The sequence below is a fragment of the Cydia pomonella genome, chromosome 26, assembly GCF_033807575.1.
Source record: "Cydia pomonella isolate Wapato2018A chromosome 26, ilCydPomo1, whole genome shotgun sequence".
Taxonomy (NCBI): domain Eukaryota; kingdom Metazoa; phylum Arthropoda; class Insecta; order Lepidoptera; family Tortricidae; genus Cydia; species Cydia pomonella.
The window spans coordinates 10,016,249-10,033,510 of NC_084728.1; the positions used below are offsets into that span (position 1 = coordinate 10,016,249).

A 17,262-nucleotide genomic window follows, 5' to 3' on the forward strand; every position below is an offset into this window, starting at 1 on the left:
ATGTTTTGAAAAGATGTTTCCCGCCGAGGTTCTTGCAATACCCTCCTCCAATTGAGAGGGGATTTAAATCTTCTCGGGTCAGAGGTGTAGAGTAAGAGCCGGTATAGCTTTATTTGACGTTCATAAGCGCATTGTAATATGCCTACTTGAATAATAAAATATCTTTATCTTGAAGTTTGACAGGGATTCAGGGACGAATAACGCTGTCTAATTCTAATGGAACTATCCCTTTCGGCTATTTAGGGCTGTCAAAATTCAAGTCATTATCTTGTATAATGGTTGTACACGCAAAGGGACGTCAAGTTGTGCCAACCCTAATAATTGCTCGTAGGAATGCTAAGCTGAACGAAGCCGAGGATGCCCGAAAGGATCAGTGTCCCTATCCCTAGTGATGTCATGTGCCATACCCACACTGAACTGTCCATCGGTGGACCTTTTTACAAGTTGCTGTTTGTACGATTGAAATTAAAGAGATGTTTTATATATGGAGTGTGGAATTAAGAGGAGTGACATCTCTTATGGTAGAACTGTTGCAAAAGTGTCCAGCTGTCAGCTACAAATAATAGTTCCAAATTCCAAATCTCTCCAGAGTAGCGCTAGAGTAGCTAAGAACCTAGGCGCTATTTTACGGAGTGAAGTGCGCTGTCTATTTGATGTTTTTATTCAAGTATTCTAGGTATTGTAGCGCCACCTATTTAAGGTTTTTTGATGACACTTTTTGGTACACGGGGATTTATTTCCTTACCTCCACCTTCCGTATTTTTATACTTTAAGATTAGAATTTTTTTCTTCCATAGCATAGAGAAATATGAAGTGAGCATAGAGTGCTCACTCCATACATCAGCTTTGGTACCAAAACGCTTATTTTCGTTATGGAAGGTAAAGGCAAGGAAAAGAATCTCCATAGGCAGAACTGTTGCAAAAGTGTCCAGCTATAAATAATAGTTCCAAAACTTTCCAGAGTAGTAGCTAAGAACCTAGGCGTTATTGACGGAATGAAGTGCGCTGTCTATGATTTGATTTTTATTTTAAGTATTCTAGGTATTATAGCGCGACCTATTTATGTTTTTAAGTCGGAGATTTTTGGTACATGGAGATTGTATTCCTTAACTCTACCTTACATAATTTTCGTAGTCGACACTCGACAGCTAGCATCGAGTAGCGGAATTATCAGTACCTGGTAGTTAATTTATTTGTTAATTAGCTATCCAATACTTTACTCAGACTTTGTGAAACAGACCCATAAACTAAAAGACATTTAACTATACTAATTAATTAAAACTAAGTATTCAAATTAAGTATAAATGTAGATATGTCTATTTGTCAAGGACTTAGGTCATATATCGGGGCTTAAACTAATTAAGGTGTATTATTCTAATTCCGATTGGCTACCGAATGGACACCGTAGGTTAGCCGGGGCAGAGGCCGACTAAGAAGGAGGCGGGACGGCTTCGATTCATTTTGCAGCGAGTGGCGGTAGCATGCATTATGCACCAGTGACCAATGGTGGAACAAAGGGGAGCCTAACAGTGGGACACGAAATCTTTGACGTATATCTAAGGACGGGCCTTATGGACAACAAGAATGGGGCCAGTACAGCGGTGTCACACACACGAATTCTCGCCATTCGTGCAGTTTAACGCCACAACGTGATTGGTTGATGAGTTCGCATCACGCGCACGATTGGCTCGAATTCGTTAGTGACACCAGTGAACTAGCACCATTATTTGTGCCCGTAAGGCCCGTCCTTAGATATATGCCAATGCACAAAATACGCTATAAAAAAAAAAACCTTTTTTTGACATAAGTGTATAATGAGATTATCTTTATTTACAATAACAATATACATAATGGATATAATATACAGCTGATTACTATAACTAACTTATATCTAAAATAGGCCCTTGAGGCATTGTACCAAGGATGCTGGCGGCATTTCCTCGTTGTATCGCAATACTGATACGTTGTGCTAGGAAGCCGCCAGCTCTTCGGTCACCAGTTACGTCAACCAGATGCTTCGTGATTTCTCCAAAAAAACTTGTGCGCGCTGGGACCCCTTGGACCTAGAGTTTCAACGCCAAATGGTACAAAATGGCACTCTATACCGAGGCTCTTATATTTATTACATTTCGGCGCTTTCCGCCGCTGCGCCCGCTTTTACATTAGTCCGTTGGAGGTGGGACGGTGCCAGTGTGTCTACGCTGGTAGCATCCCACACTAACATCCGTCCCAAGCTCTAAGGAACTAAGGAGACTCCATCAGGCCTCTTGCCATCATCCCTGATAATGCCAGTCGGCTCAAAAAGAGCAGGCACATTGATGGTGGCAAGAGATCGACGGATTAAGTCACTAGGTGAAGCGTCTTGAAAAACGACCTGCACTTTTTTGACAAGATAATCCAAGGTGTGCCATTCGATCCACGTCCGTACCGCAAGAACATATATGTGGCGTACATACGGAAACCCCCAGTTGCAAACCAATCGCCAGTCTTAGGGAGGTCGGATCCAAGAAAGTACCAGTATATATATGTATCTATCTATTATACATATCTTTGTCTAGTACCCACAACACAAGCCTTATCTTAATGTGGCGCTAGATCGATTTGTGTAAGATTGTCTCATGATATTTACACACAGTAGGTACGGTCAACCAATTTGATTCCTAGGCCACTATAGGACCATGTCATAATGACTTCTACGACAGTACTTATTGAGTGATGCATGTCATGTATAGACTAGCTAAAGCGACAAGGTTCTATAGTGGCCTAGGATTCAAATTGGTTGACTGTACAGGTACACGACTTTGATGCATGATATTGCCTGTGGAAAACACCATTTTGAGTAACATCAATCGGCTTCTGTTTAATTTACAATAAATCTATCACGCATAAAAGCATAATACACCTATATCAGCGTCTCTTGCTATCCATAACTTAACAAATAAGCTCATATCTCAGTATGGATTCAGTAGCAAGATACGAGGTTTCGAAGTATATTTTTAATCAAGTTTTGGTTGACAACGTCGCTTACAACCTTCTGGAGGTGTGCGATAGAGTTAGCATGTCATTTGTCACATGTCTGCTAAATACGAAGCCGGATCGAAAATCTGGTTCGAAGCGGTTTGGTTTGGAGATAATTTTCAGGCTGAAACCGTTAGGGTGAGGTCCTGGTGTCGAAGAAAACCACGGATTTTAATACACTTTTAATAGCAAGAAAACACGCCAGATATAAACTCAAAAAAAGTCCAGAAAACAACATATATAACCGAATATCACGTGATACATTTTTGCACGACTACGTGCGGCCCCGTCCGAGGATGCATGCAGACTGGTGGGGCGCAATGATGTTTTACTTAGGTAGCAATTTGCCTATGCAATTTTATATATAGTTATACAGATACATTTGGTTTTAACAATATTTGTGAGCGCGTCGCTAACATAGCCCACCCCTAGTGCGAAGCACTATTCTACAATAGGCACAGGAGCGACGCGTGCCGCGGACCGGCGCAGCACTCCTCTTTGAGTGGTAACCTCGACGACTCTGACTCGTCCATCTCGACCTGGAAAGACAGTTTTTACAATACCTCGTGGCCACACGTTTCGTGGCGAATCAGGATCCACTATCAAAACGAGGTCACCCTCGCGCAGGGGTCTCTGATCCTGCTGCCACTTCTTACGAGGTAACAGCAAGGGCAGAAACTCCTTCAGCCAACGGCGCCAATACATATCGGCGAGCCTTTGCGCAGTCCGCCACTTTTTCCTTAGGTACAGATCGGAATCGTCAAACTCTCCAGCTATAGGTAAATTCGCAGAGGAGCCCAATAGAAAATGGTTAGGGGTAATTGACTCAGAACTACCAGGTTCGACTGACACGTGTGTCAAAGGCCGACCGTTGACCATATTCTCCACTTCGGCCAGCAAAGTCAATAAAACTTCATCTTTTGGGGCGCGTTCCTTAAGGATGACGCCAAGCGATACCTTTACCGTCCGAATTAGGCGTTCCCAAGCGCCACCCCAATGAGGAGTCCTAGGAGGAACAAACGTCCACTGGGCGCGATTGTTGGCCGCCTCTTTTTTTAAGTCCTCATTATTTATTTCCTTAATGGCGTTTTTTAGTTCGGTGTTAGCTCCCCGAAGGTTTGTGCCATTATCCGAAAAAAAATTACTAGGCCACCCACGCCTAGATGCCATTCTTCGAAGGGCTAATATCAGCGAGTCAGTGGTAAGAGAATGCACGACCTCAATATGTATCGCCCGAACAGTAAGGCAAGTAAAGAGAACGCCATAGCGTTTCTCACGGCGTCTGCCGACCACTACCTCCATTGGACCAAACAAATCTAATCCACAAAATGAAAAACAGCGCTGATGATGAGCTAAACGTGCTGCCGGCAAATCACCCATTCGTGGAATCAGCGGCTTAGCCTTTCTCAATCTACACAGCATGCAACGTGATGCAACATATTTAACGGTTGGACGCAATCTCAACAACCAATATTTTTGTTTGAGGTCGTTGACTACTGCCTCCTGGTTCCCGTGCGCGGCCTTGACGTGCTGATGGCGCACCAGGAGTCGCGCCACCGGATGCCGTCCGTCAAGGATGATGGGCCTCTTTGTCGCCAGCGGCACATCCTGCGCGGCGTCAATGCGACCACCAACGTACAATAGACCTTCGTCACCTAAATATGGAGTCAATGTCAACAACCTACTATCGCGTTGCATGTTCTTACCATTTTTTATATCGGCGATCTCATTGGCAAAGGAGTCCATCTGTGCCTGCTTTAAAATCAACAGCTCCGCCCGGGCCATCAATGAGCAGTCGTCATGGGTAAGTTTCTTACATTTAAGTATGAACTTAAGTACAGCAGCCGTTGACCTAAGTAGCCGAAGCCAAGAAGAAAATCGTTCCGGATCTGGAATGGGTAAGTTACACGACATATTTTCTTGTGTGTTTACAGTGACGTGCCCAGAAAATACCTCGATTGCCTCAGGTTCAAAAAGGTTAAGCGGCCAGGACCTTTCGTGTGAGTACAAAAACTGGGGACCCTTAAACCACTCATTCATAAAAGATTCGTAATTGAAAACCTCTCTAGTCGCAATATCGGCGATATTTAATTTTGTAGGCACATAACGCCACTCCGATATATTCGTAAGGCTATCGATCTCACCCAACCGGTTCGCCTCGTATGCTTTGTAGACGCGCGTATTATTATTTAGCCAGTGCAACACGGTAGACGAGTCGCACCAGAAATAACGGCGCGCGGCGGATAACTTATGTTCTCTTCTTATGGTGTCCGCCAAACGTGCAGCCAGCAATGCCGCCTGGAGCTCAGCACGAGGCACCGTCAAGGGTTTAACCGGCGCGACGCGACACTTACTGGCTACAAATGCGACGTATATTTCGTCATCCTTTATCCAGCGAAAATAAGCCACCGCACTCATTGCCTTAGTAGATGCATCGCTAAAAATATGTAACGATAGGTTTGTATAACCATCAGTAGTAGTTGTAATATTATTTTGTATCACCTGTGGCGGCGTAGCACCCGTAGCACTGATGCCGGACGCAGCGCAGGCACTCGCTTGCGTCACAACGTTCGTAGCGGGACAGCGTAGACCATCTACGCGGCAGACCGCGACGGCAGATGCATTCTCCTTCGCGCTCCCACTCCCTGCGCTGCGTTGGTACCATCTAGGTATGCGAATCTTATCAACTACCTTGAGTAGTTCGATCCATTCGCACCACTTTTTATAAATACCATCAGGAATGTCATCATCCCAAGAAATATTCAGACGCCACGTGTCCTGAAGCATAATTCGACCCTGTACTGTAAAAGGCGATAAAAACCCGAATACATCAAATATCGACATAATAACGCGTAACATAATACGTTTTGACGGCCTTTGTTTATGTCGAATTATACTATCAGGGATGCGTTTAAGCGAGACGTCGAAACCTAATTCATCCTTACCTGGGAACCATAGAAGCCCAAGCGCCCGCTCGCCTTGGAACTGCTGGCCGACTTTGAACTTTACCGCAACTGTGCCTAAAGTCTCTTTTGGAATGCTATCGAGAACAGCGATGCTATTACTTGTCAAGTTGCATAACTGGAAACCACCCGCTTTGTGTATGTCAGTGACATTTTTAACCATTTGGATAGCTGTATCTTCGTCAGGGAGGCTCTGTATATAGTCATCGACATAATGTGAATTTACGATCGCGTCGACCGCGGCGGGCATAGATGACTCATATCGCGAAGCATTTTTATTTTTTATAAATTGTGCAACAAAGGGTGCGCAATTTGCTCCAAATATTAAACTAGTCATAACGTATGTCTTAACTGGTTCCGTAGGCCTGCTTCTCCACAAGAAGCGTAGGGCGTCCTGGTCCTGGGGTTGAATCTTAACGCGTAAGAACATGTCTTTTATATCGCCGGTTACGCCTACGCTGTGTTCGCGAAAGCGTAACATAATACCTAGTAAAGAGTTAAGTAAATCCGGACCTTTTAACAGGTAATCATTTAGGCACAACCCTTCCGATGTGGCCGCAGCATCAAAGACCAGACGCAAGCGTTTTTTGTTTACGTTGTCAACGCCGAAATGTGGTAAGTACCACGTCCTTTGAGTACGTTGAGTTTCCTTCAGTTCTGTGGCGAAATCATTATTTAATAAATGATCCACGCGTTCGGAGTACCTTTTAGAATAACCAGGATCTCGACTCATTTTCCTCTCGATGCCTTTAAGCCTATTCAGAGCGCTCGGGAATGAGTCCGGCATCGTACAGTTGGGGTCCTTCCAGGGCAAGCCTACTTGCCAGCGCCCGTCGACGAGACGAGCGGTGCGCTCCAGCTGTTCGACGGCCCGCACGTCATCCACGTTCTGTCGCGGCTTACCTGATATTCCAAGGGCGTCCAGCGCGAATCCGCGCTGCACCTCCTCGTGAAGGTCCCGTAGCGCTTGCTCCTCGCGGCCGCACTCACTCACGAACAATACCGCCGCGCTCGCTTCGCGCTCGGCGGGGGCGTCGGCGGCACGCGTCGCTCTCGTGACGCGCATGGGTCCATGTATACACCACCCCAGGGGAGACAAAGTAGCAGACGGCTCATTTTTCTTACCTAAGATAACTTTTAAAGGCACTAACAAATGGTAGTTATCTTGTCCTATAAGTACTTCCGGCTTTAGATCATTATCATTACACAAGGAACTTGCAATATTTTTTAAATGTGAATATTTAGTACAATCGGTAAATGATAAGCTATTCGGAGGCAAACTTAACTCGGAAACACTTTTTGCTTTAATGGAGTGAACCTTATTGTCCTTACCAGAAAGTTCAAATTTCACCACCATACTGTCGCACGTTATTTGATTATCTTTCCAAGGTCCTTTCACGCGCATTGTTTCCCGATGACCGCGGAGTCCGGCACGGGCAGCTAAGTCAGCACTTATCATTGTTACGCAAGATCCGTCATCGAGTAACGCACTACAGTTTATCACTTTACCGTTAGCCGTATACACACGTATAGGGACCACTTTAAGGAACACTTTGCAACTACTCGCGTTGATGTTTGTAACAACCTCCGCCGTCGGTGGGTCCGCGCCTGCGGCGGGTTCCGCCGAGTGCTCCTGGGGCGCGGCGGGCTCCGCGGCAGCGATAGGTACCTCCCGGGCCGGCGCGCGGTCGCTAGGCCGTCGCGCAGTGATGTTGTTTACAAAGTGAAGTAGCTTGTGATGCGCTTGCCCACAATTATCCTTATCGCACACTGGTGCCGGGCAGGTTTCTCGGCTGTGGCGGGAATCTAGGCATTTGTAACAAATTCCATTACGTTTTACGTATTGCCAACGTACCTTGCGAAGGGCCTTTCGGAATTGTTTACACTCTGATAGTTTGTGTTTTGATCCGTGGCAGAAATAACACTTGTCGGCATTATCTTGCTCAGATTGCAGGAATACATGTTGCGGGCGCGGGTTCTTATCGTAACCTTTAGTTTTTACGTTGTCAGCACGTTGACTCATAGTATAAATGTTAGAAGTAGTAGATATGCGTATAGCTTCCGTATTCAAGAAGTCTGCTAAAATATCCAAACGTGACTTCGAGCTAGTTTTAATAAGAGGAAAGCTATAATCCGACCACTTAGATAATAGAACAGTAGGTAATTTAGATAAGATTAGCGGCACTAAGCTCATGCCCTGTAGGTATTCTTCACGACCCACTGACCTTACAGCTTCTACGAAGTTCTGCACCTTTACAGAAAATTGCACTATATCCTTTTGGTATTCTGAGGAGACGGGTTGGATCCTTTTAATATCTTGCATGAGCTTAGAAATAATGCAGTCTGGATTACCAAATCGTAGCTCCAGCGTTTCCATAATACGTTCAGGCGAAGTTGCACTGATGAGCAGAGCTGAGACTGCATCTTTTGCCGCTCCACGCAGACATTTACGAAGCCTCCACAGGTTTTCTTTGGGGCTAAATTGGCACACTTCTGTCGACTCCTCATACGCCCTTTTAAATTGCAGCCAATCTAACGGGTCTCCGCTAAACTCGGGTAAGTCTCGGGGTGTGCAGATGCGGCTCAAAAGGTTAGTGTTAGGTTTGTTCTGGACAGAGGCAGCGGCTAGGGTCTGGACTGTTGCAGCGAGCATTTGGATCGTGTCGCGTGAGGTACCCGCAACGGGCTCATTCTCAGCCGGAATATGCAGCTTATCCAACTCCTGCTGGCTTTTCTCCATCCAGTTCTCGATGTTTTGTGTGCGATCCTCCTTATCATGTGAACTGTATACTTCCTCCTCCTCCTCCTCTAAGTCGGCTAGGTCTGCCTCTAGCTCTTTATCAATAAGCTGCATCCGAATTTCCGCTTTTTGCTTTTCCGCTTCCAACAACAATCTTTTCTTACGTGCTTCGATAGATAATACCGAAGAACTTGATTTTGATTGTGAAAGCGAGCGCGCACGGCGCGACTCGGGTTTTATAGCACTACCCGCCGCCGCTGGTTCTGTACGATGACTCGTAGTTTCTGGAACTTTCTTTGTTTCTTGTTCGGCATGAACAATATTTTCTTCACCTTGTTCTTGGTTTTCTACGCGCTCTTTGCGTGTAGCCCTCCGTGTCTTCATTTTTGAAGTATGAGACATCAGATCCGGTTCGAAGACCACTGAAACCGTTAGGGTGAGGTCCTGGTGTCGAAGAAAACCACGGATTTTAATACACTTTTAATAGCAAGAAAACACGCCAGATATAAACTCAAAAAAAGTCCAGAAAACAACATATATAACCGAATATCACGTGATACATTTTTGCACGACTACGTGCGGCCCCGTCCGAGGATGCATGCAGACTGGTGGGGCGCAATGATGTTTTACTTAGGTAGCAATTTGCCTATGCAATTTTATATATAGTTATACAGATACATTTGGTTTTAACAATATTTGTGAGCGCGTCGCTAACACAGGCTTTACTTTTATGTCAGCGGCCGACCGTAAATTCCGCCAGATCATGAGGTTCCTAGGCAAATCGTGAAACGTGAAAATCATTGTACTTATCGTTCCCTGGATCGAAGGAGCCTCGCTACGCGGGGATTTTTAAACAGTTTGTCCTTCATTTCATTTCACTTAATCTTTATTGCACAATACATGAAGGTACAAATGGCGGACTTAATACCTTAAGGCATTCTCTATCAGTCAACCAATCATTCGAGCATTTGAAGCAGCCTTACGAACCATTGACATATATCTAAGGACATGCAGGACAGGAAGGCACTAAGAATGGTACCTACTAATTCAGTGGTGTCACTCACGAATTCGAGCCAATCGTGCAGTTTAACGGAACTAGTTGCGACCGCAATCGCGCGCGTGATGCGAACTCATCAACCACTCGCGTTGTGGCGGTCCGGTGATAATCGGCAGTGCAGCTCATGAAATACAGCGTGTCGTGAACAAAACATTTCCTTTGGCGGGATTGGTTCTTAGAACCCAAGGATGCATTTAACCACCAAGTTTGGAGACTGCAAGATTTTTGATGTACATTTTTAGCCCCCTTTTTAACCGACTTCAAGATTTCAAAAGGAGGAGGTTATCAATTTAGTTGTTTTTTTTTAAAGCCCTAGCCCCGGACCCCGCAAGGCAAGAGAGGATCAGGATTGGTTGACTGGTAGAGAATGCCTTAAGGCATTAAGTCCGCCATTTGTACCTTCATGTATTGTGCAATAAAGATTAAATAAATAAATAATTAAGAGAGGATCAGGCCGTCCCAAACAGTCCTGGCGGCGCTCAGTGGCATCCGAGTTGACAGCAATCGGGCTATCATGGCCTGAGGCGAAGCACGCAGCCCAAGACAGAACGAGATGGCGGCGCACTGTGGACGCCCTCTGCCCCACCTAGGGGACGTAGGACTTTAAGTCAAGTCAAGTCACTTAGGGAACTACAACAAACCATTTTGTAAGTAGCTAGACCAATTGGAGGAGCCCAACCATCCCCCAGAACCACATACAGTTTCACACAGACATACATATTAACTGTATCCCATACATTTTATTCAAGAGAAAATAAGTAAGGTCTGGTTCTGGGATCTTAGACTATAATGCGTCACCCTATACTTACTTATGTGTTTTTTTTATTAAGCAGAAACCTACCCTATCCTTATATGTATAGCTGTGAGCCCTGGTCCCTAACACCGAAAGAAGAAAGTTCGCTCCTGGTGGGGAGGAAAGTTTTTCACAAGATCCTGGGACCTATTCAGAGGGATGACGGCACATGGAGAATCCGGAAAAATGCCGACAACGAGAAGTTAGTCGAATATCATCGAAAACGAAAGCCCACATACTTCGCTGGTTTGGTCACCTACAGGGAATGGGAGAGGAACGGGCTGTCAAGAGGGCGTTCCTGGGTAGCCGACTGGTAGCCGGTGGGTCGGCCAGATATCGCTGGGAAGACAGTGTGGTGGCGGATCGCTGGCTGGCCGAACTAGCAGAAAGTTGGGCAGGATCGAGACAGGTGGCATGAACCTATTGTTCCTTGGACCTTATATATAAACCCGAAAAAATCTCACCATCGCGTTCTAGGAAATGCGCGTTGGGAACAAAGTGCCATCTTTTGATTAATTTGGTAATTAATTATCTTAAACAACAAATCGCTAAGTTGTGACTTTAAATCCAAAATATTACATATATTTTATTCTAAATAATTTTACAAATATTTTAGTGTTAATTGCCAACAAAAACAACCATAATAAATTTCCAAAATCGCTACTACTAGTGACATCTATCGGCGAATTAAGTCAAACTGATAATTGCTGAAGAAATTCATAATATTAAAATATACGGTTTCAACATGGCACGCTCTCGTTACGGAGCCCAAAATTCATTTTGGATCATTCAGCCAAACGCAAACTAGTTGAGAAGTAGAAACATCTGCAAACGATGAGAAGAATTCACTTTTAAGCTGTTTCTGCTTATACAAAATTAATTTTCAATATATATTTTGTTCATAGTTTTTTCTCCGTTTTTAGGGTTCCGTGCCCAAAGGGTGATTTTATTTTATTTTACTAAGACTGCGTTGTCCATCCGTTTGACTGTCCGTCTGTTAGACAATTGAAAATTTCACAGATGATGTGTTTCTGTTGCCACTACTAAAAAAAGCGGCCAAGTGCGAGTCGGACTCGCGCATGAAGGGATCCGTACCATTTGAGACGTATTAAAAAAAAATGTACTTGCTAGATCTTGTTCAACATTTTACCACTTTGGACACACATTTTACCACTTTGGAAGTGTCTCTCGCGCAAACTATTCAGTTTAGAAAAAAATGATATTAGGAACCTAAATATCATTTTTGAAGACCGATCCATAGATACCCAACACGTATGGGTTTGATGAAAAAAATTTTTTTTTAATTTTATGACGTATTAAAAAAAAACTACTCACTAGATCTCGTTCAAACCAATTTTCGGTGGAAGTTTGCATGGTAATGTATATCATATATTTTTTTTAGATTTTTCATTCTGTTTTTTTAGAAGTTACAGGGGGGGGGGACACACATTTTTTCACTTTAGAAGTGCCTATCGCGCAAACTATTCAGTTTAGAAAAAAATGATATTAGAAACCTAAATATCATTTTTGAAGACCTATCCATAGATACCCCACACGTATGGGTTTGATGAAAAAAAAAATTTTTTTTAATTTTATGACGTATTAAAAAAAAACTACTTACTAGATCTCGTTCAAACCAATTTTCGGTGGAAGTTTGCATGACAATGTATATCATATATTTTTTTTAGTTTTTTCATTCTGTTATTTTAGAAGTTACGGGGGGGGGGGACACACATTTTACCACTTTGGAAGTGTCTCTCGCGCAAACTATTCATTTTAGAAAAAAATGATATTAGAAACCTCAATATCATTTTTGAAGACCTATCCATAGATACCCCACATGTATGGGTTTGATGAAAAAAGATTTTTTGAGTTTCAGTGCTAAGTATGGGGAACCCCCAAAATTTATTGTTTTTTTTCTATTTTTGTGTGAACATCTTAATGCGGTTCATAGAATACATCCACTTACTAAGTTTGAACAGTATAGCTCTTATAGTTTAGGAAAAAAGTGGCTGTGACAGAATCGGACAGACAGACGGACATGACGAATCTATAAGGGTTCCGTTTTTTGCCATTTGGCTACGGAACCCTAAAAACAATAAAATTAATACTCAAAGGGCTCCTATACAACAGACATGATTTTTTGCCGTTTTTATAGATACCTAATGGTACGGTGCCCTTCGTCCGCGAGTCTGAACTGAATCGCACTTGGCCAGTTTTTCTAATTTCATACGATTTCATATACACCCATTAAAACAAAAAAAAAGGTTGTCTGTAAAGTCGGTTTACTGACGATAGTTGAACATGACAACGAAAAAGAAAATTTTATTTTTATTTGTTTGATAGATATTTTGTATGGATATATTTCACTTCATACTTGACGAAAACATGTAAATGTATTATTGTATAGCAGCTGTCCACGCGGACGCATCGCTCACTCAAGTAGGAGAGAGACAGATGTCGAACGCTGCCGAACGCGGAGGCCGATTGTGCCTCTTTGTCGCTCGTTGCGCGCTCTCGCTTGCACTTCAAGCCTTAAATGGAACGCCTCAGAGCGAGGTAACGCCGCATGAGTCATTTTTTTCGTGCGTGCAGCCGGCTCCATCGAATTACAAGACGTTGTCACGTCAAAATATTACTTAGTTAGTTACTTAGATAATGTGCTAGTCAGTCAGTGCTAACCCGTTATACTTACTTGCGTATTTTTACATGCAATTAATGTTCCCACCCTCCCACCGCAAAAATGAATACGCAAATAAATATAACAACCCACCACCGAAAGTACAAAACTTGACACGTGTTTCGCCTCTCTAGGAGGCATCCTCAGGAGATGCGGGAGATGTTGACGGTCTGACGTCCGACAACTAAATCATTCAGGGAACTTTAATTGCATGTAAAAATACGCAAGTAAGTATAACGGGTTGGCACTGATTGACAAGCAAGTTATCTTTTCGCAGATAAGCACATTCATATTTTTTGTTTTAATTAGTATGCATTTCCGCAAAGTAACGCCTGATTCTATTAATTAAATACTCGTACACACATATCATATCACACTTTCCATAGGTAACTGCATTGTGTTAAATGTTTGCGTTCACTATATACTTAAACAAATTAAAAATTATCTAATCAGTAACCGTTTGTTTATCAGATATCATCATCTTCCTCGCGTTCTTCGGGATCCGCTTGGAAACTAATCCCAAGAATTGGCATAGGCACTAGTTTTTACGAAAGCGACTGCCATCTGACCTTCCAACCCAGAGGGTAACTAGACTGCAGGCGATTATGGTGCAAGTAAAAGATCTTGATGCATACTTAATAGGGATTTAATATCCGGAACTGATACACATACGTAGCTGTTTTAGAAGAAAAGAAAATTAATAAAGAAATGAGAATATACATTATATATATCTGACTGATTGCTAAGAAATTCCAAGGTGTCACATATATGTTACCGACCCTTTCACTTTAAACTTTAGCACTCTTAGCAGTCTATTAGGTACTTTTATATATTCACCCTAAGTAATGGAATTACTTGCTTCCCTGGGGGTCTTAATACACTTAATTAGTCTAAATTTAGGGTTCACGCGAAAACAACTAAATACTCTCTCGAATTTAAATTGTCGGGAGACATACTAACATTTAACTAATTTTTTTTTTATACTAGGTCGGTGGCAAACAAGCATACGGCCTGCCTGATGGTAAGTAGTATCCGTAGCCTATGTACGCCTGCAACTCCAGAGGAGTTACATGCGCGTTGCCGACCCTAACCCCCTCCCACCCGCGTTGAGCTCGAATTATACGGAGTACGCGAATGACGGCCGTCGTGAGCTGCTCGCCCTGTTAGTGCTTTAGTGCTTGAGAAAGGAGACCTAGGCCACAAAGTAAATAGCGGCCTATAACCTATCGTACGTACAGTCACGTCTGAAAATATCGATACGGACAAAGTGCCAAAAATATACACACTGCCTTAATATATGGGAACTAAGGTTGTGTATACATATTTTTGGCACTTTGTCCGTATCGATATATTCAGTAGTGACTGTAAGTAATCTATATTCATGTACAAAATACTAAAAGTTTCGTTCTTTGAAATAAACATTACTAAAATGTATAAATTTACGTTCTTTTATGGATGTAATCGCACACGATCATCCGCGGATGCGAGCATTTTATTATCCGCATCCGAGGATATCAATAAATCTGCATCCCTGGTACGGAACTAGGGTTGCCAGATCGAAAGGCGCTATTATCGGGAAAAGATATCAATTTTTCGGGATTTTGGGACTGAAGTCGGGAAAAAAAAAACGTTCAAATTATAGTAATTGTATTAATAACAACGATATTTTACATTATTGGCACTACGTCAGCTGCTCTGCCCATAGACGTTTTTATATAAAAATAGTATAAATTCTTTGAGATCTTGAACAAATAAAAAAAAATGTCTTCTCATTATCTACCTATACTATCATACTTATACTTATTAGGTATCAATAATCAACCAAATTTATGGAAATAATTTATTTCTTAGCTTGCCACATGTATTTTATATTACTTTTGACCGATTTTACCATTTCTTGGCCTTTTTCGCAATTTAAGCTAAACTTGAAAGTCATGCAGTTTTCGTCAAAGTTGAGTCGAATCATTAATTCGGCTTTAATTAGATCCATTCCCATTCTATTTCTTTCTTTTGTGTAGAGGTAAGGCAAACGCGCTCCCGCCCCGCACCGCACCACTCACCGCACAATCTCACGCCAGCTCGCCACGCGCGCCCCGCGCGCGTGCAGTCAGACGCCCTTGACGCGGGTCGCTCGCTCGTTCGCTCGGCGACAGTTCGGAACTTGAAATTATTGTTTTATTATAACGTGAAGCTGTTTTTCGGGACAGTCTTCACTTCGTCGGGAATAGGGAACACATGCTAAAAATCGTGAGAATCCCGCCAAATCCCGACCATCTGGCAACCCTATACGGAACTGTCACGTACGAGTCCGACTCACGCTTGACCGGTTTTTAATTTAATGCCCTAACCAATCTAATGTTATCACGCTAAATAAACTCATTCAGTACGAAAACACAAGTTGAGAAACACATGTTGTACTGACACTTAAAATGTTTTTTTTTTGTGAGTGTTAAAGAGAACAATTAGGTAAATTTGGCCTGAATCTGGTGACACAGTACCCGGCCAGTGCAGTCTGGAGGCACTGGATTTCCATTCACATGGATTCAAGAGGTATTTATTGTATATAATTGCAATATCATTTTAATATCGGTTTGATAAGTGCACGTTCGATTTGGTCTGTAAAAAAAATATTTAATGCGCTTCCAGAAAAAATTGTTTGTTAAAAATATTTAAGAGATAATTGCCCACGGGAGCAGTAGAGTTTGAGCTTCGCAGTTTGGCAGTACTATTCTGATGTAACACATATGTACCGTGTATTATCAGAATAAATGATTAGAAAAAAAAAGCAAATCTAATTTGAAAGCCAAGCAAGACACATGGCACTGCAACTGTACTGCCATATTTTATAGTAGAAGAGCCGACAGCGAAATGTCTGGATTGGAATTGGTTTCATGGTGGTATCTGATGGGTATATTTTTGGGGTCCCCATGGTTGAGAGCGCGTTTTGAGAGCGTCTGCCAAGCACTTCCGGCAAAAAAATACTGACAGATTTCGCTTTTCTGTGTCTACATGTAAATTTCTAACAGCTGCCATAACTGTTTCGATATCAGATGGGTTATGTCAGCCTCCCTTTTCCGCACTGGAAGTGGCTTTCTTTTTTAGAGTTCCGTACCCAAAGGGTAAAGCGGGACCCTATTACTAAAACTCCGCTGTCACCAGGCTGTATCTCATGATAGCTAGCCAGTTGAAATTTTCACAGATGATGTATTTCTGTTGCCGCTATAACAACAAATACTAAAAAGTACGGAGCCCTCAGTGGGCGAGTCCGACTTACACTTGTCCGGTATTTGTACTTTCGGCAAGCTCCGCCGTGGCAGACTATCAAATTTGGACTTAGCATCACTTTTACGGGAAACCAATTGTGAATTTCATCGCGGTATCAAGTCGGTACGAAATTTTGAAGTCGACTCTTCTACGATTAAGTAATAATTAACTGCCGTTGCCGTGCCGTTAGGTGAAGAAGCTAGATCTTAAATTATAGCTCTTAATTACTATCTATATTTCCACAAATATTTTGTTAGTAAGCGACCAGTATTGTAGCCATACGATTAAATAAATAATAAATAAATAAGTAATAACTAATTAAGTTAACTAACTAAATAAGTTTTGTTATTAACATTTCTATGGACTAATTACGTTTCATGCAAATAAATTGAATAGAAAATGTGTTGTTCTGTTCGAATCCCAGGAATTTATTTGCGTTTTCGTTATCAATGTTGCACTGCAACAATTTGCAGTTAAAAATACCTAACTAGTAAATTAAATTCACATAATAAAAAGATAATACATAATAAACATACAGATAACGATTACTGAGGCTTAATCATAGATTTTCTTTTTATAATAGTACATTGTGATACAAGTGTGCTAGTTTGGTCTCAACACACGAAAAGGCATTGTATAATTATAAGAAAGCCGATGTATGTTAAGGCGTTGAATCTCTAGGTCCATGGGGTCCTGTTGACGTAACTGGTGACCGAAGAGCTAGCGGCTACTTCGCACAACGTATCA

General features: G+C 42.5%; 2 protein-coding genes across 2 annotated transcripts in view; one reads left to right on the forward strand and one right to left on the reverse strand.

Moving 5' to 3' along the window:
- Positions 1-3,151: 3,151 nt before the first annotated feature.
- On the reverse strand, positions 3,152-6,996 carry LOC133532048 (uncharacterized). The gene has a single exon (XM_061870537.1). It carries the CDS (start codon positions 6,766-6,768, stop codon positions 3,460-3,462), a length of 3,309 nt encoding a protein of 1,102 aa, XP_061726521.1. The 5' UTR covers positions 6,769-6,996; the 3' UTR covers positions 3,152-3,459.
- A 6,243-nt stretch (positions 6,997-13,239) lies between these two features.
- The window catches only part of LOC133532097 (G-protein coupled receptor Mth2-like), a 28,964-nt gene continuing 24,941 nt past the window's right edge, over positions 13,240-17,262 (forward strand). The window contains exon 1 of the mRNA XM_061870592.1: positions 13,240-15,801. Within this exon, the coding sequence (XP_061726576.1) occupies positions 15,789-15,801 (13 nt within the window). The 5' untranslated portion in view covers positions 13,240-15,788. The remainder of the gene's footprint in view (positions 15,802-17,262) is intronic.